The 27591-nt window shown below is 36.0% G+C and overlaps 5 protein-coding genes across 6 annotated transcripts; all 5 read left to right on the forward strand.

Moving 5' to 3' along the window:
* The first annotated feature begins 2800 nt into the window (after positions 1 to 2800).
* LOC9324209 (polygalacturonase 1 beta-like protein 2) lies at positions 2801 to 5163 on the forward strand. Its single transcript, XM_021009973.1, has 2 exons — positions 2801 to 3059; positions 3139 to 5163. The coding sequence occupies exons 1-2, from the start codon at positions 3000 to 3002 to the stop codon at positions 4954 to 4956; spliced, it is 1878 nt and encodes a 625-aa protein (XP_020865632.1). The 5' UTR covers positions 2801 to 2999; the 3' UTR covers positions 4957 to 5163.
* Positions 5164 to 5830: 667 nt separating this feature from the next.
* Positions 5831 to 7151, forward strand: LOC9322689. Its single transcript, XM_021009974.1, has one exon. The coding sequence runs from the start codon at positions 6087 to 6089 to the stop codon at positions 7047 to 7049; it is 963 nt and encodes a 320-aa protein (XP_020865633.1). The 5' UTR covers positions 5831 to 6086; the 3' UTR covers positions 7050 to 7151.
* A 974-nt stretch (positions 7152 to 8125) lies between these two features.
* LOC110231075 lies at positions 8126 to 9873 on the forward strand. Its single transcript, XM_021035869.1, has one exon. It carries the CDS (start codon positions 8526 to 8528, stop codon positions 9471 to 9473), a length of 948 nt encoding a protein of 315 aa, XP_020891528.1. The 5' UTR covers positions 8126 to 8525; the 3' UTR covers positions 9474 to 9873.
* Positions 9874 to 15111: 5238 nt separating this feature from the next.
* Positions 15112 to 16748, forward strand: LOC9322690. Its single transcript, XM_002886578.2, has one exon. It carries the CDS (start codon positions 15695 to 15697, stop codon positions 16649 to 16651), a length of 957 nt encoding a protein of 318 aa, XP_002886624.1. The 5' UTR covers positions 15112 to 15694; the 3' UTR covers positions 16652 to 16748.
* Positions 16749 to 21487: 4739 nt separating this feature from the next.
* On the forward strand, positions 21488 to 23825 carry LOC9322693. 2 transcript variants are annotated; one of them, XM_002886581.2, is made up of 2 exons: positions 21488 to 23517; positions 23601 to 23825. In XM_002886581.2, exon 1 carries the CDS (start codon positions 21593 to 21595, stop codon positions 22592 to 22594), a length of 1002 nt encoding a protein of 333 aa, XP_002886627.2. In that variant the 5' UTR covers positions 21488 to 21592; the 3' UTR covers positions 22595 to 23517; positions 23601 to 23825. The 2 variants fall into 2 exon arrangements, with proteins under 2 accessions (XP_002886627.2, XP_020889707.1); XM_021034048.1 differs by having other exon boundaries at positions 23624 to 23825.
* The last annotated feature ends 3766 nt before the right edge of the window (positions 23826 to 27591 follow it).

Consider the following 27591-nt stretch of genomic DNA (forward strand, 5'->3'; position numbering starts at 1 on the left):
CAAAATCCACCACATTCCAATAGCACATGCGGAATTGTGGACCAAAATACCCCTGATGGGACAGAGTCTGTGTCAGGGACATAGTCTGTGTCAGAGACAGAGACAGTTTCGTCCGGCGCTTCCAAAGAAGGAGCATGTCTGCAATAAATGCTGCACATTACATTTGCTAGATAATTGAATTTAATTAATAAAAATGATAATAGAGTAGGGTTAGACCATTAATTGCTCTTTTAATATATCAGATAAAAGAGGGGACAAGTTCAGATCGAATGAGTAATAGAATGAGATCGGGGACAGGTTCATATCGAATGAGTAATAGAATTAGATCGGAGACAAGTTCAGATAGAATGGGTAATAGAATTAGATCGGAGATAAGTCAAATCGAATGAGTAATATAATTAGATCAAAAATTGAGCGTGATGATTTTTATCATCCAATTCTCTTGACTGTCCATCGCCAGATGGTGTAGTTTTGCCCGCCAGAGATCTGGATTTACTCGAGGACAACTGGAATAGAATTAGATCGAGGACAAGTTCAGATCGTATGGGTAATAGAATTAGATCGATGACGAGTCCAGATCGAATGGGTAATAGAATTAGATCGGGGACAAGTTCAGATCGAATGAGTAATAGAATTAGATCGGGGACAACTTCATATCGAATGAGTAGTAGAATTAGATCGGAGACAAATTCATATATAATGGGTAATAGAATTAGATCGGAGACAAGTCAAATCGAATGAGTAATATAATTAGATCAATGAGTAATATAATTAGATCAAAAATTGAGCGTGATGATTTTTATCATCCAATTCTCTTGACTGTCCATCGCCAGATGGTGTAGTTTTGCCCGCCAGAGATCTGGATTTACTCGGGGACAACTGGATAGAATTAGATCGAAGACAAGTTCAGATCGAATGGGTAATAGAATTAGATCGAGGACAAGTCCAAGATGATGATAATAGAGCAAGATGATGAAATCGGGGACAAGATCTAGAGATAAGATCTGGATAGAGAATTCTCAATCGGAGACAAGATCTGGAGACAAAAACAAAAGTTAATTGTTTAGTCTCAGGAAATATAATGTTTCTTAGTTAAAGCGCACGTGTTTCGAGAGAAAAGAGATAAATAGGAAGGGAAAATAAATATGGAGGAAAGATAAATAGAGAAAAGAGATAAATAGGGAAGATAAATAGAGAGGGCAAAATGGTAACTCTACATCGAAAGGAAGGGAAGAAATGTGGTAGATTTAAAAAAAAAATAGGAAAAGTGGTAGATTTTGTAGTTTTTCATTTGCTTACTTGTTAATAAAGATATATAGTGTCCGTATCTCGTTATTTTAAAGTTGTTTTGCCTTTTAAAACTATTTGCTTATTAAAGTATGTAATATATGAATATTATTGTCGGCAAACACCGGAGAGCTAGCCCATCATCGCACCAAGTGCTAAAACGCGGTATTCTATGGCCATTAATGGAAGGAATAAACTATAAAATGTACTAAAGTTACATTGGTCGCACGTTAGCCACCACCACATTTCTTCGAATTTGATGATCCATTTCTTGCATACATCCAATCTACAGATCGCTATTCTTCTACTTTGAAACGTTCATAAATTTACGAGTAATCACTTTAAACAAAAATCATTGTACAAGCTATAGTTACTTAGGGTTTATTTGTTTTTGTAATTGACATTGTCCAACGCTCTTGATATAGGATTCTGTACTATTGACTAAATTGAGAAGAAGAAAAAGTAATATAATAATTTTAAGAATCATTGTTTTGGTGGGAGACAGAATTATAAAAGTAACCTATTATTATTGGTCACTCTTAACAAACCATGATATGTTTATATCAAGTTCCAGATATCTAAGTATAGTCTATTAATGAAGATTTATAGTTTTTATACTTAAAACCTAGGGTTCATGGATCCAAGTTGTGTTTCAAACTATAATTAGTCATTAATACATGCAATGCACAAAACACAAAATTATTCTTGATTAAAAAAAAGTAACTAAATATAATCAAAAGCTACTAATTTTCAAAATCTTCAATTGATTTATATTACTTTCTCTCTTTCTTCAGCAACAAGCAGTCTCTCTCAGCTTTATCTTTTTCTTTATATTTCTCTTTCTTATAATTTTGATCTTTTTGATACTAACTCTTAGGGAGAGATCATCTTTAATATATACTTTATGCAGCCTTATTTAGTTATTCAGATTCTTTCTTACAATATTTTAACTGAATTTAAATGATATGTTCCCTCTTTTTGACTTTTTGTAAGTTTAGTTATACCAGCTTCTTCCTCTTTCGAACTCTTTTGACCTATTATCAGTTGATTAAAACAGTAAAACCTCGATTAATGTTCTTTCGAGAAACCTAATAAAGTTGATAAAATAAAAAATATTTGATTCTCAAATTTATAATTTGATCGCTGATATGGTAGTGGTGTCTGAGTGAGTTTTTGGATTTTGTCTTTAAGAAACTTATTTTAATTCCTACAGAAATTTTAGTATTTTCAAACTAGTTCTTAGTTTACATTCCCTATCTTATTTGAATTACTAAAATCTGTCTAATTGGGAGTAAAGACGAAAACCAAAACTCGACACTAAACTATGCAAAGCCAAATTTGAGCAAGACATTTGGACAAAAATTTATATAAATTTTTGTAGAAGTTTAAATATGCATTTTTTATAAACGAAATGTTCATAAACTATTGAAAACTTTTAATTAAACTATAATTACAATAGATATATAACTTCTTAAAATTATAAAAAGTGACTACTAGTCCTACGTAAGTACGTAGACACAAGTCCTAATCTAGTAGTACCTAATAAAGTTGATAAAGATAAACAAACTGTTTAATTCTCAAATTTATAATTATGCCTCACTTCATAATGAAGTCTCAATACACTCTCTCTTCATGAAATCATAGTGAAGTCTCATTACTCTCTCTTCATCTTATTTCTCCTTCTCAACCAACAAATCTCTCTCAACAAGAAGATGAACAATATTGAAGCAACTCTATTCCTCTGCTTCTTCTTCATCTTCTCATCTTCTCATGTAAGAAAGATTCACTCTTTAGTTTGATTAACACTTCAAAAGATTCCGTATAATGTAACTATTTGCGTTTTTTTGGTAGGTGCATTTCGCCGGAGCTAAGCAAACCGCCGGCAACATTACGGCGTCGGAGAATCCATTCACACCAAAAGCTTCTTTGATTCGTTATTGGAACAATCACATCAATGGCGATTCACCAAAACCTTCTTTTTTCCTCTCAAAAGCCTCTCCTTTAACGGCCGTGGACTCCACGCGGTTCGCCTCACTCGCTTCTACTCACGTGCTTCACACGCGTCACTCCGATTTCTGCTCCGCCGCGAAACTCTTCTGCTTCCCTGAGCTCGCCAACGCTCATTCTGTCGATAAACACGGCGATGACGTCAGCTTCGCCGCTTACAGCGGCAAGAACTTCACAAACTACGGCTCCGACCGTCTCTCCGGAGCTGACTCATTCAAAAACTATTCCGGCGGTGATAACATCGCCGTCGACTCGTTCCGACGTTACAGCCGTAACTCTGCCGGACACGACGATGGATTTACAAATTACGCCGGAGAAGTAAACGTAGCTGACCAAAGCTTCACAACTTACGCCACCGGAACCACCGGAGGCTCTGGCGAATTCACGAGTTACAACACAAACGCAAACGAACCAAACGGAAGATTCACTTCTTACTCCGATAAAGCCAACGGAAGATCACAGACCTTCACTACCTACTCCGATAACGGCAACACCGGAGATCAAACATTCACAAGCTACAGCAAAAACGGAAACGGAGCTCCGAATGAGTTCTCGGGTTACGGAACCGGGTCAAACGTTGTTATTACGGGTTTTACCAAATACGGAGAAACCGCTAACGGAGCTAACGACAGTTTCACGAGCTACGGAGAAAACGGGAATGTTCCGGTTAATGACTTTAAAGGATACGGTGACGGAGGTAACGGCGCCGTTTATGGTTTTAAAAATTACAGAGACCAATCCAACATCGGAGTTGACTCTTTCTCTTCCTACGCTAAAAACTCAAACAACGAGAAGGTCAATTTCGTAAATTACGGTAAATCTTTTAACCTCGGCTCTGATAATTTCACCGGTTACGGCCAAGGTAACGTCGGAGGTAACGTTAGCTTCAAAACTTACGGCCAAGGACAGAGTTTCAAGGTGTATACTAAAGACGGCGTCGTTTTTGCGCATTATTCTAATAATGTGAGTTCCAATGGCAAAACGGTGAATAAATGGGTTGAGGAGGGTAAATTCTTCAGAGAATCGATGTTGAAGGAAGGGACTTTGATGCAACTGCCGGATATTAAAGATAAAATGCCTAAAAGGACGTTTTTGCCCCGAAACATAGTTTCGAATTTACCGTTTTCGTCATCTGAGATCGGAGAGATCTGGGGGGTTTTTGGTGCCGGAGAGAATTCGTCGATGGCGGGGATAATTTCGTCGGCGGTTTCAGAGTGTGAGAGACCGGCGAGTAAAGGTGAGACGAAGCGGTGCGTTGGATCGGCGGAGGATATGATAGATTTCGCTACGTCAGTGCTCGGAAGCGGCGTGGTGGTGAGAACGACGGAGAATGTCGTCGGGTCAAAGAAGAAGGTCGTGATCGGAAAAGTCAATAGAATCAACGGTGGAGATGAAACAAGAGCTGTTTCGTGTCACCAGAGTTTATATCCGTATTTACTGTATTATTGTCACTCAGTTCCTCGGGTACGGGTTTATGAAACGGATTTACTTGACCCGAAGAGTTTAGAGAAGATTAACCATGGTGTTGCCATCTGTCATATTGACACGTCAGCTTGGAGTCCGAGTCATGGAGCATTTTTGGCTTTAGGCTCCGGTCCGGGTCGGATTGAAGTTTGCCATTGGATCTTTGAGAATGATATGACGTGGAATATTATTGATTAAGGTTTTTGGTCATTTTTTGGACCTTTTGGATACTCTTTTTTTTTTTTTTTAATTTGAGATTTGCTTCATGGGTTTTTTTTTTCTTCTGCAAAACTGTCACTCTCTCCCATTTTGTTGATATATAATATGTTTGATCAACTTAGTAAAATTAAAAAGAAAAGTCAGCAAAAAAGTTGGTTTTAGACTAATATATGCATACTTTGCATTCATAAGGCTGTAATATGCACTGTCACTTAAAAAAAGAAGTACTTATGTTTTGTGTGTGGCAACGAAGTACGAGAGAGTGAAGCCATGAGAATTGCGTTTCTGATTTTGACAATCTCCGTTTTATTCATATATAATAGTAGGTTTTAACATGAATCCCTCATAATAGAACAATTTTCTTAGAAAAAATGTAATAGTTTGAGAATAATTGAGAATCATTACTAGGACGAGGACTCTAGTTTTTTTTATTCGGCCTTATTAATTTTATGCGGTGAACTACTACTACATGGAGTATATGAAAAACGGCAATTCAAAACCCATTAATCAACAAAATTTGCTTAAAATTTACTTGTGTAAATGTTGACAATCGTGCATCTAGTTGATAATTTAAAATTTTCCGAATGAATCTCACTAAAGAATGCTTAGAGCTTTGACTCAACCAAGATATTTTCTACTCATATGATAATTTTTGTTGAATTTATTTGTTAATAAAGAATAAAAAAATCGGCTTAACAACTATAAAGTGTAAAATATAAAGAATAAAATATGGGTGCCAAAATGAACAATATGCATTCTTGTTTTATATCCAATTTTGTTAATCCTCCATACATTACTTAAAAGGCGTTTAATGCTCTTTTACTAACTGTATCGTAATAAATTATTCGTATAAAACATGAAAACTTTGAAAAACAGTACAAATATCCATAGAAGATGAGGGGTAGTTGCAAAATAAAGATAGAAGATCAAGGGTAAATCGGTCAACAAGAAAATTAACATATAAATAACGGTAGCAACTAACTTAAAAGCACCTCCATAACATAAGTCTCTCTTCTTCTTCTTCGCTTCATCCCCAAGAAACAAATACTCAATCTTGCGTTTCTTTTTTCTCTCTAGATCCTCTGTTTCTTGATTGATTTAGTTTCATTATGGAGGTATCAGCTTATGATCGAATCAAAGCCGAACTGTTAAACGCAGAAGACGAAGTAATAATCTCACGTTATCTGAAGCGTATGATCGTTAACGGAGATTCTTGGCCTAATCACTTCATTGAATACGCAGACGTGTTCAACAAGGATCCAAATGAGATATTCAGTTCTGAGAGACCTAGATTCGTGATCGTTAAACCTCGAACAGGGAATTGTGGTAAAACCGATGGATGTGATGAATCTGGTTGCTGGAGGATCATGGCTCGTGATAAACTGATAAAGTCGGAGGAGACTGGGAAGATTCTAGGGTTCAAGAAGATCCTCAAGTTCTGCCTAAAGTGGAAACCTAGAGAATACAAGAGGAGTTGGGTAATGGAAGAGTATAGGCTTCCTAATAACTTGAACTGGAAGCAAGATCATGTGATTTGCAAGATTCGGTTTCTGTTTGAAGCTGAAATTAGTTTCTTGCTAGCCAAGCATTTCTACACTACATCAGAATCACTTCCTCGTAATGAGCTGTTGCCAGCTTATGGATTCTATCCACATTCTGAACAAGAGGATGATGAATCTTATTTGTTGACGATAATGACTTCTGAAGGAAACGATTGGCCTAGCTACGTTACCAACAACGTGTATTGTCTGCATCCTTTCGAGCTTGTGGATCTTCGAGATCGGATGTTTTGTGATTACGGAACATGCATCTACGCTAACAAGACTGGTGGTGAAACGGATATATATAATGGTGGTTACTGGAAGATCCTGCACCGTGATAGGCCGATCAAGTCAAAGTCCGGGAAGACCATTGGTTTCAAGAAGGTTTTTCAGTTTTATGAACCGGAGAGAGAAAGAATTTTTTGTAATGGACAAGAAGTGAAGATAGCTTGGATTATAGAAGAGTATAGGCTTAGCGAAAAGGTGAAGCAGAATAAAGTGTTGTGCGTTATCAAGTTTACCTGCAGATAACTAGCTAGGGACTTCTACTCTAGAACATTCTCGAACATGGTCATGATTATTCATGAGTCTTTTGTGTTTCTTATTTCTCTGTTCAATATGGTTTAAAGACTAGTATGCTTATTTCTTTATTTCATTTGGTTTGCCGTTTGTGGTTGAGGATAGGGTTTTTATTGTGGCACAATTTGTTAAACACAAAATAGCGCTAATCGCAAGTAAACAACGCTAGTAGCAGCAATCACAAACATCAGAGATAAATTGAGCCTAAAACGAAGCCAATGTATGAAATGAAACCAAACATAAACAAATGATTATTTAATGAAGACCAATGGGCAGAAAATTGACATGTTTTTTTTTATCTGATTAGCAAAGATCATTGTTGTTGTTGTGTTGATTTGCGATGCAGTGTGTATGCTCGTGTATATTTACATATAGCCTCTGTTGTTGCTAGAGATTTAGAGAGAAGGGATGTTTTCCTCTGTTTATAAGAATAGGCGAATCATGCATTTTGATGGTATTTCTAAACATGGCCAATATATATATCTCATTAGAAGCTTTGATTCAAACCAGAAATTTGCCTACTATTTCTTTTTCATTTTTTACAATAAAGAATTCTATATACTCCCTCTGTTTCAAAAAGAATATCATTCTAGAGTTTGATTTTTGTTTTACAAAGAGTGTCATTATACATTTTCAATGTGATTTTTACACAAAATTTCCTTATTTACTCTTAACTTAAAGCTATTTCTCATTGAATTTAAATCATTAATCACATATTAAATAGAAGCATATATGTATAATTCAATATTTTCTTAAATTGAATGAAATGTGTCAAATTTGTGAAACGGAGAGAGTATATTATTATTTATTAAGTAGGTTCAAAAAAGTTGGTCTCGTAAACCAGCCACTCCGGAATATGTGAATTTATATGGAAGAATATATAACCTGGAAATGGAACACCTTTGTATTGTTATTAATGTTTGTATTAGTTAATGATAAAATTGAAAAATTTAACAACTATAAAGTGTGTTAAATATTGGGAAGACAAAATAGTGCCAAATATGATCCGTTTATCATTTTTAAAGTTGTTTTTATAAATTAAGAAACTTTTATTTTACTGCATGTATGTCAAAATAAGATTATTAATTATACATATATCAACAAAACAACTATCGTATACTTTAATGTTTAAACTGATACTAAATTATTGAACTCGTTTAAGCAAACCAGAAGAAAAAGAAAAATAATAGTTGTAAATTTTTTATCCATTATCCCAAAGATAAAGTTAAAGAAAACTTTAAAAAAAAAAAAAAAACATCGTCGAGGGTAAATTGGTCAACACAAAATTTAGATATAACAGTCCCCACTAACTTAAAAGCACATTCTCTCTTCTTCTTCGCTTCGTCTCCAAGAAACAAAACACTCGATCTTGCGTTTGATCTTTTTCTCTCTAGATCCCATCTTTTTCTTGATAGATTTAGTTTCATTATGGAGAACGACGCAGCTTATGATCTAATCAAACACGAACTGTTAAACGCAGAAGACGAAGTAATAATCTCACGTTATCTGAAGGGTATGATCGTCAACGGAGATTCATGGCCTGATCACTTCATCGTAGACGCAAACGTATTCAACAAGAATCCAAATGAGGTGTTCAATTCTGAGAGACCTAGATTCGTGATCGTTAAACCACGAACAGAGGCTTGTGGTAAAACCGATGGATGTGAATCTGGTTGCTGGAGGATCATGGGTCGTGATAAACTGATAAAGTCGGAGGAGACTGGGAAGATTCTAGGGTTCAAGAAGATTCTCAAGTTCTGCAAGAAGACGAAACCAAGAGAATACAAGAGAAGTTGGGTAATGGAAGAGTATAGGCTTACCAAGAACTTGAACTGGAAGCAAGATCATGTCATTTGCAAGATTCGGTTAATGTTTGAAGCTGAGATTAGTTTCTTGCTAAAGAAGCATTTCTACACTACATCAGAATCGGTTCTTGGAAATGGGTTGTTGCCATCTTATGGATATTCATCAACTACGCAAGAGGAGGATGAATCTTATATGGAGACGATAGTGACTTGTGAAGGAAACTATTGGCCTAGCTACGTTACCAACGACGTGTACTGTCTGCATCCAATGGACCTTGTGGATCCTCAAGATCCGATGTTTCATGATTACGGAACCTGCATCTTCGCTAACGGGACTTGTGGTGAAACTGATAAATGCGATGGTGGTTACTGGAAGATCTTGCACCATGATAAGCTGATCACCGGGAAGGTTAATGGTTTCAAGAAGGTTTTTAAGTTTTATGAAACACGAAGATATGTTTGGGAAGGTGAATACGTGAACGTAACTTGGACTATAGAAGAGTATAGGCTTAGCGAAAAGGAGAAGGAGGATAAAGTGATATGCGTTATCAAGTTTACCCTTGATAACTAGCTAGGGACTTCTACTCTTAATTTCATGATCGATCATCTTATGGACATTCTCGAACATGGTCATGATTCATGAGTCTTTGTGTTTCTTATTTCTCTGTTCAATATGGTTTAAAGACTAGTAGGCTTATTTGATTATTTCCCTGTGTTATTTTTGGCTTTGAGAGGAGATGCTTTTTGTGGTTGCAATTTGTTAAACACAGCTAATGGCATATAAACACCGATATTAGTAGCAATCACAAACATCAGAGACAAATTGAGCCTAAAACATGTGCAAATGATTCGAAAACAACTACATGTTACTCGGAAACATATATTTCTCAAAAACTCTTTTAAAACTATTCCTCAAATTCTCTTCTGATGGAATGAAGAAAAGTTTTCCTTTAAACAGCTAGGGAAGAATGAATACGTACGCTTTGTGCTGGTGCTTGACTTAAGACAATTATGTCTATATGGTGTACTAATAATGCAGCGGCTAAATACGATTGGAGTCTCGAGTATCAATGGATCACGAGGCTAAGCAATCGCAGCTAAGATTCTTCTTTCTACAAATATCAATGGATCTTGAGGAGAAGGAGAATACAAAGACTTGGAGAGAAAACAGAGTTCTCAAAGAAGTTTATTAAATCAAAAGCTGCTGAACTACAAAGGGTTCGAGTCCTTTATAAAGGCTTGACTCTAAACGTGAAGAAGGGGTAAAACACCAAACCCTAGAACTAATCCCCTTAAGACATAATTAATAGTAAAAGCCCAAAACTTAGATAAGAAGTAATAATTGTAATCAAAACAATAAAGCCCACGAAGATATGCTGCATCAGGTCGCCCCAGGGGAAAGAAAATTCGACCCCGAATTTGTATTGTCATCTGCAGGAAGATAAGGAACTAAATGCTTGACGTTGAAAACATCAGAGGTGTTCATATGAGCAGGAAGTTGAAGTCGATATGCATTGTTGTTGATCTTTTCCAAAACTTCAAGAGGACCAATCTTTCGCGCCTTTAGCTTGTTGTATGCCCGAGGAGGAAAACGATCTTTTGTTAAGACAGCCCAAACTAAATCACCCACGTTGAATTGAAGTTCTCTACGGTGTGCGTCAACACTCGCCTTGTACTTCTCGGTGGCAGTCTCAAGATTAACATGAACTTGCTCATGTATAGCTGCAAATTCTTCAACCAGATCACACGCACGCCCATGAAAACGAGTTCGATCTGGTGCATTGTTTAAATCCATAGGTCCCCGTGGATTCACTCCATACACAACACGAAAAGGGCTGAAGCCTGTACTCCGATTAAGCGCTCGATTATGAGCAAACTCCGCTTGGCAAAGGACCTTATCCCATGATTTGATATTCTCACCAACCAAACAACGCAATAAATCGCCAAGAGCTCGATTTGTTACCTCGGTTTGACCGTCGGTTTGCGGATGGTATGCCGAGCTCATATCAAGACTTGTACGTAACAAGCGCCACAAAGATCTCCAAAAATGACTAAGGAATCTAGAATCACGATCCGAAACAATTGAAGAAGGGAGACCATGAAGCTTGTAAATTTCCCGAAAGAAAAGTGTTGCTACTTGAAGAGCATCCGTCGTCTTCTTACACGGAATAAAATGCACCATTTTTGAAAATCTATCCACCACCACAAAGATAGAATCATGTCCGCGTTGAGTTCGTGGTAGCCCAAGGACAAAGTCCATACTAATATCGGTCCAAGGTTGGGTCGGGATAGGAAGTGGCAAGTATAAACCGGCATTTGAAGCATGACCTTTAGAAGCTTGACAAACAACGCAACGTGAGACAAAACGTTCAACGTCCTTTCGTAAGGATGGCCAAAAATACGAGGCTGAGACTAAATGGAGGGTACGATCTCTGCCAATGTGGCCCTCACCGTGCAACTCTTTAATTAGCTTCAAACGGAGACTGCATTCCGGAATACACAAACGTACCCCACGAAAAAGAAAACCATCCAACACCATGTATTCATCTGACAAACCTTTTTGTGCATCCTCCCAAATGTTTGAAAAATACAAATCACTTGAATAGAGATCCGGTAAAACCTCAAAGCCAGGGACGGACACGTGAAGTGTAGTAAGAAGCGAATGACGACGACTTAGAGCATCGGCCACTTTATTAAGAGTACCCGCCTTATGTTTAATCACAAAAGTGAATTGTTGTAGATATGCAAACCACGACGCATGACGAGCAGAGACTTTATCTTGAGACCCCATGTGTTTTAGTGCGTCATGATCGGTAAAAAGAACAAATTCTTTGTGAAAAAGATAGTGGCGCCAATGCTTGATTGCTTGAACCACCGCATATAATTCAACATCATACGTACTATAACGCCCGCGAGAACCAGCAATCTTTTCGCTAAAAAATGCGACGGGTCGACCTGCTTGACTAAGTACCGCGCCTATACCGAGCTTAGATGCATCACAGTGTAATTCGAATGCCATTGCAAAATTCGGAAGCGTGAGAACAGGTGCCGATGTCAACTTATTCTTGATTACTTGAAACGCTTTCTCCGCTTCGTCGGTCCAAACAAACTTTGCTCCTTTCATACAATCCGTAATAGGTGACATTATCCCGCTGAAATGAGGCACAAACCGACGATAAAAGGATGCTAAACCATGAAAACTACGCACGTCGGAAATCGAATTTGGAGTTGGCCATGAGTGAATCGCAGAGACTTTAGCTGGATCAACTCGTAAACCCTGAGCTGAAATGATATAACCAAGAAACAAGACTTCAGTTACTCCAAAAGCACACTTTTTGGCAGCACCAAAAAGTTTCTCACGTCGTAGTACCGCCAAAACCTCACGTAAGTGGTCTAAGTGTTCTACGAGAGAAGAGCTAAAGATTAAGATATCATCAAAGTATACCACAACACACCTACCAATGAAAGGTCTCAACGCTTGATTCATAACCCGCATAAATGTACTAGGCGCGTTAGACAATCCAAATGGCATCACCAACCACTCAAACAAGCCTTCTCGCGTCTTAAATGCGGTCTTCCATTCATCACCCGGACGTATACGGATTTGATGATAACCACTCTTAAGATCCAACTTGGTGAAAATTGACGCGCTCCCAATTTGGTCCAATAAATCATCAAGTCGTGGAATCGGGAAACGATACCGAGTCGTGATCTTGTTAATGGCCCTACTATCAACGCACATTCGCCAAGAGCCATCTTTTTTAGGAATAAGGAGAGCCGGCACCGCACATGGGCTCAAACTCTCACGTAAGTATCCTTTAGCTAATAGTTCCTCCACTTGTTTCCGAAGTTCATCATGCTCAACCGGGCTCATCCGATAATGAGGACGATTAGGAAGTACAGAATTCGGTGCGAGATCAATACAGTGTTGTATATCACGTAAAGGCGGTAGACCTGCTGGAAGGTCGCTAGGGAAGACATCAATAAATTCATTGAGAAGAGGCTGAAAAGCTGATGGTACCTGTAGATCAGATTGAGAAGAACTCGGAGACACAATAAGGGCAAAGGCGATGCCCTCCTCTTGAATAGCATCAACACACTGAGTCTTGGTAACCAACATCGCAGATTTATTAGTTTGCTCAATTTCCGGAGAAACCACTGAAGCATCTTTGTCGGGTGTAGACAATGATGAAGTATCTTGAGATGGAAGCAAAGTAATACGCTTGTTTTCAAACACAAAACTGTATGTGTTATTAAACCCATCGTGAGTAGTTTGCCTATCATATTGCCACGGCCGACCAAGGAGTATGTGACACGCATCCATTGGCATAATATCACAATAAATCAGATCTTTGTAATGCAAACCAATAGAGAATGGTACTCGGCAACGCCGTGAAATACGTCTATCTGTGGAAGAATTTAGCCAAGCTAAATTATAAGGAGTCGGATGACGTTCCACAAACAAGGCAAGTTTATGCACAGCTTCCTCGGAGATAATATTTGTGCAGCTCCCTGAATCAATGACAAGGCGACAAATCTTACCGCGAATAGTACAAGTAGAGTGAAACAGGTTGGTGCGCAGCCATGATTCTTCAACAGAATTTGGTATCAAACAGTTGCGCCGCAAAACAAGAGCCAATCCTTGATCCCCTGTTACTTGCTCCTCTGAATCAACTTGATCGAAATCATTATCATCTTCATCATACACAGGAGCATCATCACTCAAAAGACCTCGTCGCGTTGCCTTGGGACACTCTGCTTGTCTATGTCCGCTCTCACCACAACCAAAACACCGATTTGAAGTTGGTCGTCTTTGATTCATGTTTCCTGTTGAATTCTCAAGAGGTTTGGGAAAAGAAACAGTAGGTGAAACCATATCTCCAGACCGTGATGAAGCATTGTCACCCATGACTTGTGGTCTTGCACGATTTCCCGTCACAGACCAGGAAGATGATGACCCGCGAGCCTGTTGCTCAATGAGAAGAGCACGCTGGTGAGCTTCTGAAACTGATAATGGATTGAATTGCAGTAACATGTTCTGGATTTGAAGGCGCAGTCCCCCAATGAATCGTGACACAAGCTGCTCCTCTGTTTCAGTTAATTGGTTACGGGCCACTAAAGAGAAAAATTCAGAGGCGTAATCATCAACTGATTTGCTTCCTTGTCGAAGATTCTGAAATTTGGTATACATGGTACGTGAATAATTGTATGGAAGAAAGGCTTTTCGCATCAATTTCTTCATCTTCTCCCATGATGCAACACGTTCCTTGCCTGCTCTTGCACGAGTCTCCTTGGACTGTTGCCACCATGCTGAAGCTCTTCCTTTAAAACGAGTCGCCACCAGAGAAACACGCATCGCATCAGGGACCTCCTTAAAGGTTAGTAATTCCTCTATTGTACTTAACCAATCAAGAAAATCCTCCGGCTGTAATCCTCCTGCATACTCTGGTAAGTCAAGCTTAAATCCCACATCCCATCGTCGATTATCAGCCCTCGGAGCTACGATCATATCACGTCGTTGACGTTGTTGCTGATCACCAAGCTGTGCAAAAGGATTGTCATCGAAGACATCGTCTTCATCACCATCAAAGATTTGTTCTCCCTGTCTTGGCAAATTCGGAGCTCTGTTATGTGTTTGAAGGACCTCTCGGACTGTAGTCTCAACAGTGGCACGCATCGTCTCACGCCAATTCTGCTGGAATTCAGCCATCATTCCTCGAAACGCTTCGTTCTGCTCTTCAAGTTGTTGTTGCAGGGTTCTCTTTGGAGGCATGATTAGGACCGGTTCGTCTCTGATACCAACTAATGCAGCGGCTAAATACGATTGGAGTCTCGAGTATCAATGGATCACGAGGCTAAGCAATCGCAGCTAAGATTCTTCTTTCTACAAATATCAATGGATCTTGAGGAGAAGGAGAATACAAAGATTTGGAGAGAAAACAGAGTTCTCAAAGAAGTTTATTAAATCAAAAGCTGCTGAACTACAAAGGGTTCGAGTCCTTTATAAAGGCTTGACTCTAAACGTGAAGAAGGGGTAAAACACCAAACCCTAGAACTAATCCCCTTAAGACATAATTAATAGTAAAAGCCCAAAACTTAGATAAGAAGTAATAATTGTAATCAAAACAATAAAGCCCACGAAGATATGCTGCATCAACTAACTTGGAAAATCTGAATCTGGTTGACAGAAATTAAATTTAAGCAAAGAATCTGCGGCTCTGTATGTTGCATTAAGCATTGGTTTTGGACTTTTTGGTTACATTATTGAGGTGTTTGATTCTGTAGGATAAGAGAAAATGCAGAAGAGGTGTTAAACATGAACAAGGCAAAATAATGCCAATTAAGATCCGTTTAATATTCTTGAAGGTGTTTCCATAAATTAAGAATTTTTATTTTACTGCCTCTATCAATATAAGATTATTAACTCATATACTAGTTTTTATTTTACTGCCTCTATCAACATAAGGTTATTAACTCATATGTCGACGAAACAACTGTATATCGTATAACTGACACTAATTTATTTTAACAAGCTCTTTAAGCACACCAGAAGAAACAAAAAAAAAAGTTTATTTGAAAATTTATCCACAAAAAAGAAATAAAGAGAGATCCTCAAGGGTAAATTGGTTAACACGAAAATATGATGTAACAGTCGCCACTAACATAAAAGCACAATTATTAACATGAGTCTCTCTTTTTCGTCGCTTCATCTCCAAGAAACAAATACGCATTCTTGCGTTTGATCTTCTTCTCTCTAGATCCCATCTTTTTCTTGATCGAATTACTTTCATTATGGAAGACGACGCAGCTTTTGATCTAATCAAAGCCGAACTGTTAAATGCAGAAGACGAGGTAATAATCTTACGTTATCTGAAGCGTATGATCGTTAACGGAGATTCTTGGCCTGATCACTTCATCAAAGACGCAGACGTGTTCAACAAGAATCCAAATGTGGTGTTCGATGCTGAGAGCCCTAGCTTCGTGATCGTTAAACCACGAACAGAGATTTGTGGTGGAACCGATGGATGTGAATCTGGTTGCTGGAGGATCATGGGTCGTGAGAAACTGATAAAATCGAAGAAGACTGGGAAGATTCTAGGGTTCAAGAAGATTCTCAAGTTCTGCCTAAAGAGGAAACCTAGAGAATACAAGAGAAGTTGGGTAATGGAAGAGTATAGGCTTACCAATAACTTGAACTGGAAGCAAGATCATGTGATTTGTAAGATTCGATTTTTGTTTGAATCCGAAATTAGTTTCGTGCTAGCCAAGCATTTCTACACTACATCAGAATCACTTCCTCGTAATGAGCTGTTGCCAGCTTATGGATTCCTTTCATCAGATAAACAAGTAGAGGATATATCTTATCTGGTGACGATCATGACTTCTGAAGGATTAAACGATTGGCCTAGCTACGTTACCAACGACGTGTATTGCCTGCATCCACTGGAGCTTGCGGATCTTCAAGATCGGATGTTTCATATTTACGGAACCCTTATCTTCTCTAACAAGACTTGTGGTAAAACCGATAGATGCAATGGTGGTTACTGGAGGATCTTGCACCGTGATAAGCTGATCAAGTCAAAGTCCGGGAAGACCATTGGTTTCAAGAAGGTTTTTAAGTTCTATGAAACGGAGAAGGAAAGATACTTTTGTGATGAAGAAGATGTGAAGATAACTTGGACTATAGAAGAGTATAGGCTTAACGTGAAGCAGAATAAATTCGTGTGCGTTATCAAAGTTTACTTATGATAACTAGGGACCTTTACTTCGGATTTTGGTATCAACTTAGTATCTTCTGAACATCTTTCTCTTTAAAACATCTATAGATTCATGAGTCTTTCTGTTTCTTATTTCTCTGTTCAATATGGTTTAACTACTAGTATGCTTATTTTTTATTTCCTGTTGTTTGTGGCTGTGAGAAGAGAGGCTTTTTTTTTTTCGCTGCAATTTGCTTTTTAGCAGCAATCACAAACATCAGAGAAAAATTGAGCCTAAACATGAATAATATCTGAAACCAACTACATGTTTCTGAATCAGCAACCCTCTAAAAATGAAGATCAATGGGCAGAAAATTGACATGTTTTTTATCTGATTAATAAAGATCATCGTTGTTGTAGTGTTGATTTGCGATGTCGTGTGTGTGTTCTTGTGTAAATATGTATAAATGTACATATAGCGGTCAATATTTTCCAGGAAAAAACAGAGATTTAAGAGAGAAAAATTAGGTCATCAACGTTGTCAAGCCTTTGTTGTTGCCAGAGTCGTAGCCATTTATAAACCAAGAGTTGCCATGTCGCCTTGAACCGTCAAGGAGAAGAGTAGTTGGGTAGAGACATCGGAGGAGATCGTCGCTGCACCTGAGCCATCACACCAAGAAGAAAGTGAGCATCATGAATTCATGATCCACTAAAGGGAAAGAAAGAGATTGGTTGCATCCCAGAGAAAGCGGAGATGGAGGTTGAGGCGTCACAGAGGAGAGAAGATATCATCACTACTACGAATGTGAATGGAGATTTGGTTCGTGATGGTAAGGAGAAACGAAAAGGGCAGTTTTAAGTTGGTGTTTTTGGAGGAGGATTCCGGTCATATATGGCCAAGTGAGAACTAATAATTAGTGAATCGAGGTAGAGCTTGTGTCGGAAAAGCTACAGGAACTGACAGTGTTTCAATCGAAGTTGAGCTTGAGGAGTTATTCACGTTACTTCATGCGCAAGAATGAACAGAAACAGTCTGATTATGTCCCAAGTCTAAGAACCCAGAATTAATAGTTTGCATCTAGAGGTTTGTGAGGCGATTTCCCATGAACAAATAAAGATCTTGCTGCAAGTACATCAGTGTTAATTGAGTCAATTCTGGCCCAAAGAAAAATATGCTTTTGGAGAGAATATCTTTATGATCTTTTATCATAAATTATACTATCTCTGTTCTTAAAAGAATGATGTTTTGAGTTTTACACACAAATTAAGAAAAAATAACTTTATATTCTTTAATTATTATTTTCGTAGTTTAATAATATTAGTTTCACTTCTCTCATTTCTCTATTGGTCACAAACAAAAATAATAATAATATTCTTACAGAACATCAAACTTGGTGGAACAAGTAAAAAATCCAAAACATCAAATAAATAGGAATAGAGGGAGTATTATTTTTGATTACTTTTTGATGTTTGATTATAAAGAAAAAGAAAATATTTTTAATACTTTGGCATTTTCAGTTTTTTTTTTTAATGGGCCTTTTATATCTAATTTGCGGGTTATATATTTTTTTTTGAAACAAACATGAGCTTTTTTTGTGTGTGTATTTTTCATAAGAAAATAAAAGTATTAATGAGTCGTCGCACCGCTGCTTACCCCTAAGCTTCATCCGCAATTCACAGTGGAAGTTTCCTCATGAGTCTCTCAAAAAAGTGAAGAGAGTCTCTCGACGTGTAGCTATGAACACTTTTATGACATATGTTTGTTGTGAACTAAAATGTTTTGCAGATTGCGTTTTCTAGAGACGATATCATTCCTTTAACTGGAAAAGTTGTGGTCAAGAATAAGCTGTTGGCAGAGGCAGTTCTTGAATCAATCATTGGAAGATTAGCCCAGTTGATGAATAAGAACAAGGTCGAAGAGGAAGCTAACGATCTCTCCCTCGGGGATAATTAAATTGGCAAAAGAGAACAAATAATAAGACAGTTTTTTTTTTCTTGTAGGCCTTTATGTTTCAATTTTATTTTTTATTTTTATTTTTTATTTTTAATTTTTAATTTTTTTTTCTTATGTTTCAAAATTTTAATCCCAGTATCATGGACTAAAATCAAAAATGCCGATCAAATAAAATCTATATTATTAATTGGGAATCACTAAATATTAAATAACCTTATGAAGAGTAAAATATTACAAAAAATGTCATTGATTTTTAGTGTTTTCAATTAACTTCATTAAGGGTACAATAGTAATCACAAATTAGTATATTTAAATAAAAAATAGTTTAATTCTTTTAAATAATTATTAATTTCCAAAAAAAAAACTAATTTTCTCTCTCTTATTAATTATAAACGAAAATTTGAAATTAATTTTTAAAAAATTGTTAACCCACAGGAATTGAAAAAAATAAGATTTGATATCCAACTAAGATTTTAATTCAAAAATAAAACAAAATTTAATAGACTATTCTATATCAAAAATAAAAAGAAAAATAATATCATTTTAATTCAAAATTAAAAACACTATCGTTTAAAAGATTTATCAATGGAGGACTTTAAGATTAAATTTAAAATTTTGTAAGAAAATTAAATACAAATATTTTAAGATTCAGTTTTGTTATAATATTTTCACAAATTTTAAAATATAAAACAAAATTTTATTTCACAATCTCTAAAATACGATATTAGGTATTAACAACTCTTTATATTTATGATGAAATAAACACAAATAATAATAAATTAAAGTAATTATCATTATAGCTTTCGTTTAAAGCAAGTTTGATAAATATCTAACAATAGATTGTATATATTAATTTCTAAATTATTTTGCGTTTTATTTTTTGTTTTTCAACCGGATCTTCCTTAAATAAATCCCTAATATATTGCACACAGCTTTCAAATAATGTAAACTAATTATATATTTTGAATTCAAAACAAATTATGCAGCAATAGCATATCCCTTTTAGAGATGTATCTCAAACTTTTATTTTTAGTCCAAAATCAAATTAATTATGATTAAACAATAAAAAGAAGAATATGCAAAATTTAGCTAAGGAAAGAAACATTAATAAATTTGTTCAAATATATTTGTAACTTTAGCAGCATATATATTAATCTGCAAAACTCACAGTATGTATTATATGGTATTTAAAAGTACGCAAACAAGAATTTGGAACATGATTTTAATGGAATGAAATGAGAATAAGAATTACGAGACGGGATGAGAGGGGAACATAAATTAAAAATCAAACTAAATACCCAATTGGTATGAGTTCAGGTTATGAGCACTATATAAAATAAAGGAAAATTATTAAAAATACCCCTTTTGGTGTGCCCCTTTTCAAAAATGCCCCTTTTAGATGTCCATTTTCAAAAATGCCCATTTTTAAATCTGAAATTTTTATTAAGTTTTATTAGGTTTATAAGGTACTTATGGATTGTAACTACTACTTGAAGACTCAATCCAAGTATTTATAAGGTTTTATAAGGTTTTTTTAAAGGTTTTACAAGTTATTTTAAAGGATTTTTAAGGTTTTTCAAAGGTTTTACAAGATATTTTAAAGGTTTTTAAAGGTATTTAAAATACATTTATAAGGTATTTATAAAGTATTTATAAGATTTTAGATACATAGAAATGTAGTTTGTGTATGTTTTAATAATATTACATACATATTTGGGTAAGTTTTATATTTTTAAGAGCATTTTTTATAAGGTTTTTAAAAAGAGGTATTTTTGAAAAGTGGCATTGAAAAAGTGGCATTTTTGCAAAAGCCCCAATAATAAATTTGTTTACATACATAACCTTGTACGTACGTTTTCAGTTACACATATTCTTTTATGCCGGATACTGGACTGTCATATTTTTATTTTACGTATACAAGACGGGTTATGGGACCAAGAATTTATGACAGATATAGGGCGGGATATGTTTCCCGTTCTAAAATAGTTACGCCTAGCTAATATACATCAAATAACCAAACTCAAACCGAATCTATATCCTATTTAACACATGTAATCAAACTATTAGAAATGTTTTGATTAGTTTAGAAAATAAAAAAAATAACATCATTTAGCTTTTGCAACTAAATTATATCTTAGTTTTATCTTAAATATAATTTCGCACGTATGTGTAGGTCCGGATCTTAAAATATAACTATGCACTAACGCAACTGAATTTCGTTTATTACTCTAATTTTATAATATTTGTACTATTATAAAGTTCACTAACACAACAAAATATTTTATATTTTTAAAATCTATATAACAATTTCTATAAAAATATCTCTACACGTACGTGTGAATCCAAATCTAATACACTAAAATATATATCATAAAAACAACGAAATAATCTATATTAAATTAAATTTGTTAGAACTTTTTTAAAAATATGAAATCCCGCACGTATGTGCGGATCATGATCTAGTTTTATTATCATTAGTTGTTCTTGATTCTCGAGATTACACCAAACGAAACTAGTGATCAAGAAATTATATGGCAGAGATTTGGAACTTTAGGTCAAAATTAAAAGAACAATTTATAATACTTTTAACGTTTAACTTTAGGTCAAAACGTTCATCGAAAAAAAAACGTTTAAAATTCTTTTCTTTTTCTCTGCAAAAAAACGTTTAACATTCTTAAAGGTATTTCATAAATTAAGAAAATTTTATATTACTGCCTGTATCTAAATAACATAATTAATTGTACATATTTCATCAAACCAACTATCACTTTCTATCCCATTATCACAAATTTTGGAAAACAAAAAATATCTGTGGAAGACGAGGGTAGTGAAATAAAGAGAGATAATCGAGGGTAAATTGGTCATCACGGAAATTAGATATAACGGTCCGCCACTATAACTGAAGTCTTTAAAAGCACATTTGTTAACATGATTACATGAGGCTCTCTTCTTCTTCGCTTCATCTCCAAGAAACAAACACTCATTCTTGCGTTTGATCTTTTTCTTGATCGATTTACTTTCATTATAAAGGACGAACCAATGAAAGCAGAAGGCGAAGGAACTTATTGGCTGATCAAAGACGAACTGATCAAAGCAGAAGACGATGTAATAATCTCACGTTACCTGAAGCGTATGATCGTTAACGGAGATTCATGGCCTGATCACTTCATCGAAGACGTAGACGTGTTCAACAAGAATCCAAATGAGGAGTTTTATTCTCCGAGCACTAGATTCCTGATCGTTAAAACACGAACAGAGGCTTGTGGTAGAACCGATGGATGTGAATCGGGTTGCTGGAGGATCATTGGTCGTGATAAACTGATAAAATCGAAGGAGACTGGGAATATTCTAGGGTTCAAGAAGATTCTCAAGTTCTGCTTAAAGACGAAACCTAGAGAATACAAGAGAAGTTGGGTAATGGAAGAGTATAGGGTTACCAATAACTTGAACTCGAAGCAAGATCATGTCATTTGCAAGATTCGGTTTCTGTTCGAAGCTGAGATCAGTTTCTTGCTTGCCAAGCATTTATCGTATCTCTCCACTAGGTCACCGCGTCCTGCAAATCAATTGTTGCCAGCTTATGGAGTGTGTTTATTCGATACAGAAGCGGAGGGTGCATTTTATCTGCAGAAGATAATCGATTACGATGGAAACACTTGGCCTAGCTACGTTACGAACAATGTGTACCGTTTGCATCCATCGACGCTTGTGGATCCTCAAGATGACAAGTTTAAAGAGTTCGGAACATGTATCTTTGCTAACCGGACAAAGGCTTGTGGTAAAACCGATGAATGCGATGGTGGTGGTTACTGGACGATCGTAGAAGGTCATAGAGGTATCAAGTCAAAAACAGGGGAGATTCTTGGTTACAGTAGGGTTTTTCAGTTATCGGAAAATGAGGAACCAATAACTGTTTGTGAAGGAGAAGATGTGAATGAAACAGCTTGGATTATAGAAGAGTATAGGCTTGACGAAAAGAAGAAGAAGGATAAAGTGTTGTGCGTTATCAAGAAGATCTTAATCCCACTAAGCCCACGGTAACAAGGAGAGACTTTTACTCTGGATCTCATAATTATCTAACGCAAAATACTAGATAGTAACTGATCATGGATTCATGAGTCTTTGTGTTCTTTTTTTGTTTTCAACAATATGGTTTCTTAGTTTTTCTATTCAATTTGGTTTAGAGACTACTTTTAATATGCTTATTTAGTTCCCATGGTTTGTGGTTGTGAGAGGTGAAGTTTGTGGTTAAACACAAAATAACGCTAATCGAATGTAACAATGAAATTAGCAGCAATCATACACATCAGATTAAATTTGAGCCCAAACGTAGCCAATCTATGAAATGAAACCAAAGATTTACATGATTCGAAACCAACCACAAATTTCTGAATCAGCAACCCTAATAATCTATAGATCAAAATCAAGTTATATGTAAAGAACTTGATTTTGATAACTTGATTTCGAATCATGTAAATGTTTGATAACAAAATCAAGTTAGGATGGCACATGACATGCCAAACCCCAACGAGCATCCTAAGCACCGTGGCTTGATTACATAATGGGCTTGTTTGGGTTTTGCTAATGGGCTTCTTTTTTGTCAAACCTTTTTTTTTTTTTACTTTTATCAATAGTCAATATCTTGAAGATCTTCTCATCTTTAATTAATAGAAATCTTAGGTACAACAATTGTCGATTTGATTATCGACCATATTAAGAGATTCGATCTTATCTTATCTTATCTCATTCTCGATATCATTTTAATTCTCACCACAAAGCAAAATTTTGATATTAATTTCCCTTAATTAGCACACTTTCTTTATTCTATAAAAACGTTTTACAACATTGTCTATATCACATCGTTTTCTAAGTTCACAAAATTTTCGAGGAAAAACACAATCTTTCTATGATGATGGGAAAAAATTCGTCTAAGTCTGCTTTCATCATCCTTTTAGCTTTTACTGGTAAATTTAATGTTTTTGTACTATAATACGGTTATGAAAAATTGTATTGTGTTACTAATGTTTATTACATTTATGTGTTGTAGTGATGATATCCCTGACATTTCAGATTACTGAGTCGAAACGTCTCTTACCTGAAGAAACTTCTCTGCATCCTGAAGCTTCACTATCGGTTAAACCAAATGGGTTTAGTTTTTGTACACCAAAATGCAAAGAATTATGTTTTGGTACAGGCTGTTATTGCGTTTGCCCTCAAGATCTAAAAACATAAATTGTAATCGTAACTAAATAAAATGTACTAGTGTTTAATATGGTTTTCTGCTTAAGTGAGAATTGTGTGAATCAAACTATTAAACTCCGATGATCGGAGTATCAAAGACGGCGACGAGAGTAGATCGGAGTTGTAACGGAAGAAACAAACTTTCTTATTCAAGAGAAATCAAAAATGTTTGTTACAAACTCAAAGACTAATTAATCTCTGATTAAGCTTATATACAATCATAAGATAACCAAACCAACATTTAAACCGGAATAAACCAAGACTCTAATACGCCCCTCTCAAGTCTTTATCTTCTAAGTGTCTGGTTTAGGAAGATAAAGACTTGAAAGTGACATTCTCTTCAATAAGCCATGGAAAGGACCCGGATGAAGTGGTTTTGTGAGTATATCTCCGTGTTGGTTGCCTGTAGGAACGTGCATTGTCTTCAAATTGTCTGCTTTAATCTGATCTCTAACCGTGTGGCAATCTATCTCAATATGTTTGGTTCTCTCATGGAAAACAGGATTTGTTGCAATGTGTATAGCTGATTTATTGTCACAAAACAGCTTAGCAGGACATGTTACCTTGACATGAAGATCCTTGAGCAAGTGTTGCAGCCAAATAATCTCACAAGTAGCATGAGCAAGACTTCTATATTCTGATTCTGTGCTGCTTCTACTAACAACATTATGCTTCTTTGATTTCCATGATATAAGAGAATCACCAAGATAAATGCAGAACCCTGAAACTGATCTCCTTGTATCTCTACACGTACCCCAGTCAGCATCCGCAAATCCGTTTAAGCACAACTCTGAATCTGCAGAGTACATTAATCCTTTTCCAGGATTAGCTTTAATGTACCTTAGTACCTTGTGAGCCACTTGAAGATGAACATCTGTTGGACTAGAGAGGAACTGACTCAATTGGTGAACTGCAAAGGTAATGTCAGGTCTTGTAATCGTCAGATATAGCAATCTACCAATGAGTTCTCTATATGATGTAGGATTTGAAAGAGGAGTCCCCATGTCTTTTGTGAGATGCAAATTTGGATCCATAGGTATTGAACTAGGCTTGCAGCCTAATTGACCTGCATCTTCCAAGAGATTTTGTGCATACTTCCTCTGACAAACAGAGATGCCAGCAGCTGATCTTGCTATTTCTAGACCGAGGAAAAATCTTGCAGGACCTAAATCTTTTATCTTGAATTCAGATCTCAGCAACTGTTTCAAGTTCTCAACAACAGTTTCATCATTGCTTCCTATCATTATATCATCTACATATACTAGCACAGCAATGATAGAATCTCCAGCCACTTTAACAAACAGAGTATTATCAGCAGGAGATTGTATGTAGTTATCTCCCAATAAGACCGAAGCCAATCTTTTATACCATTGTTGAGAGGCTTGTTTAAGGCCATAAAGAGATTTGAGGAGTCTACATACCGGATTAGGAGGTAAACTCGTACCCGGAGGAGCTGTATATCCTTGTGGCAAACTCATGAATATTTCTTCATCAAGCTCTCCGTGCAAAAAAGCATTTGATACATCCATTTGAGTTAAACTCCATCCTTTTGCAGCCGCAAGACCAAGTAGAAGTTTCACACTTGTTAGTTTTGCAACAGGGGAGAAAGTATCCATGTAATCAATACCTTCTTGTTGTGTAAAACCCTGTGCCACTAATCTTGCCTTGTACCTTTCAACAGTACCATCGGGGTTATATTTGATTGTGAATACCCATTTACAACCCACAACATTTTTACCTTCAGGTAATGTCTCAACAACCCATGTATTATTCAACTCAAGAGCTTGTAACTCTTCATTAGCTGCATTTGTCCATTTCTCAGATTTCATGGCCTGTTTAAAAGTATGTGGTTCTGTTTCAAGACTATAAGATAGAATATATGAATTGAAAAGAGGAGTGAGTTTATCATAAGATATAGTAGTAGAAATCGGATATGGAGTAGTGTGTTTAGGTAAGACTGGTTTATTAACAAGAATAGTGTTTTGAGAGAGTATAGGGGAAGCTGTATTTATAGGTGGTAAAGTAGTATAGGAAGTATTAGTGTTTGGAGATAGTATAGAAGAAGTAAAAGGTACTAAAGCACAATGATACTCAGATAAGTAAGTAGGTGCTTTAGTTGTCCGTTTAGGCCTAGCAACATGTACAGTCTCAACACCAGTATCATGTGTTCCTGTATTATGATCTGTAATGGTGGTACTAGAGTCCCTATGTAGTGTATCATTGGAAGATGATGCATGTGCAGGCGATGATGAAACATGCGATGATGATGATGCAGCAGGAATAGCAGTCAAATCATCAACAATAGGGAATTAATCAACAAAGTGCAAAGGAGCAGGTAATGGTAAAATAGAATTGGGAAACATGTCTACTGCTTTTGACAATAATGCATCAGTCTTAAAAGGAAATTGATTCTCATGAAAAACAATATTTCTTGAAATTAAAATTGAATGAGATTCTAAATCCAGAACCTTGTATTCTTTAAAACCTGATGGATAACCAATAAAAACACATGGTTTTGCTCTTGGTGAAAATTTATGTCTATCAGAAACATTAGTCGACACATAACACAAACAACCAAAGTTCTTCAACATGCTATAATCCGGTTGTTTTTGTAAAAGTAATTCAAATGGTGATTTATTTTCTAACAATGGAGAAGGCATGCGATTGATCAAAAAGACAGCAGTTAACACACAGTCACTCCAGTATTGTAAAGGTATATTTGATTGAAAAAGGAGTGATCTAGCAACATTAAGCAAGTGTTGATGCTTTCTCTCAACAACAGAGTTCTGCTGAGGAGTATAAGCACAAGAAAAGAAATGCATCATGCCTTGTTCCTTTATAATATCAGTAAAGGCTAATTCAGGAGCATTGTCTGTCCTAATGGACTTGATTTTAGAATTATATTGAGTAGAAACCAATTTTAAAAACGCAGGAAAAGCAATAGAAACATCTCTTTTATTTTTCAACATATAAACCCAAGTAACTCTTGTACAATCATCAACAATAGTAAGAAAGTATTTAAAACCTTCAACAGACTCTACACTGAAAGGACCCCAAACATCTAAATGCACTAAATCAAAAGGATTTGGTGACAAATTATTATGAGACACATAAGCTAATCTTTTCTGTTTTGCTAAAGGACATATTGAACATTGTGAAACATCAGATGATATACTTTTTTAAGAAGGAATGACACTAACAAGTTTTTGTAAAGCTGTGGTTGATGGATGACCAAGGCGTTGGTGCCAAAGAATTCCATCAGCCAAAACAGAACCAGAAAAAGAAGAACATGCTGCAGGAAGAGATGCTGAGAGGGATGGCTTCTCTATATCCAAAATGTATAAGTTGTTGAAAAGTTTACCCCTCCCAATCATCAAGCCCCGAGAAAGTTCCTGAATGTAACAACAAGTAGGAAAGAAATGAGCAGAACAAAACAGAGTTTTAACTAAACAACTGACACTTATCAAATTGAATTTAAAATCAGGTACATGCAACACATTATACAAGATTAATGTTTGAGTGATGCAAATGGTGCCAGTGTGTGTTATAGGAACTCTAGTGCCATTAGGTAAAGTCACAGTTACACTAGATACTGGTATTAAATCCCTAAACATTGCTAAATCTGAACACACATGGCTCTGATACCATATTAAACTCCGATGATCGGAGTATCAAAGACGGCGACGAGAGTAGATCGGAGTTGTAACGGAAGAAACAAACTTTCTTATTCAAGAGAAATCAAAAATGTTTGTTTCAAACTCAAAGACTAATTAATCTCTGATTAAGCTTATATACAA

The sequence above is a fragment of the Arabidopsis lyrata genome, assembly GCF_000004255.2.
Source record: "Arabidopsis lyrata subsp. lyrata unplaced genomic scaffold ARALYscaffold_2, whole genome shotgun sequence".
Lineage (NCBI taxonomy): Eukaryota > Viridiplantae > Streptophyta > Magnoliopsida > Brassicales > Brassicaceae > Arabidopsis > Arabidopsis lyrata.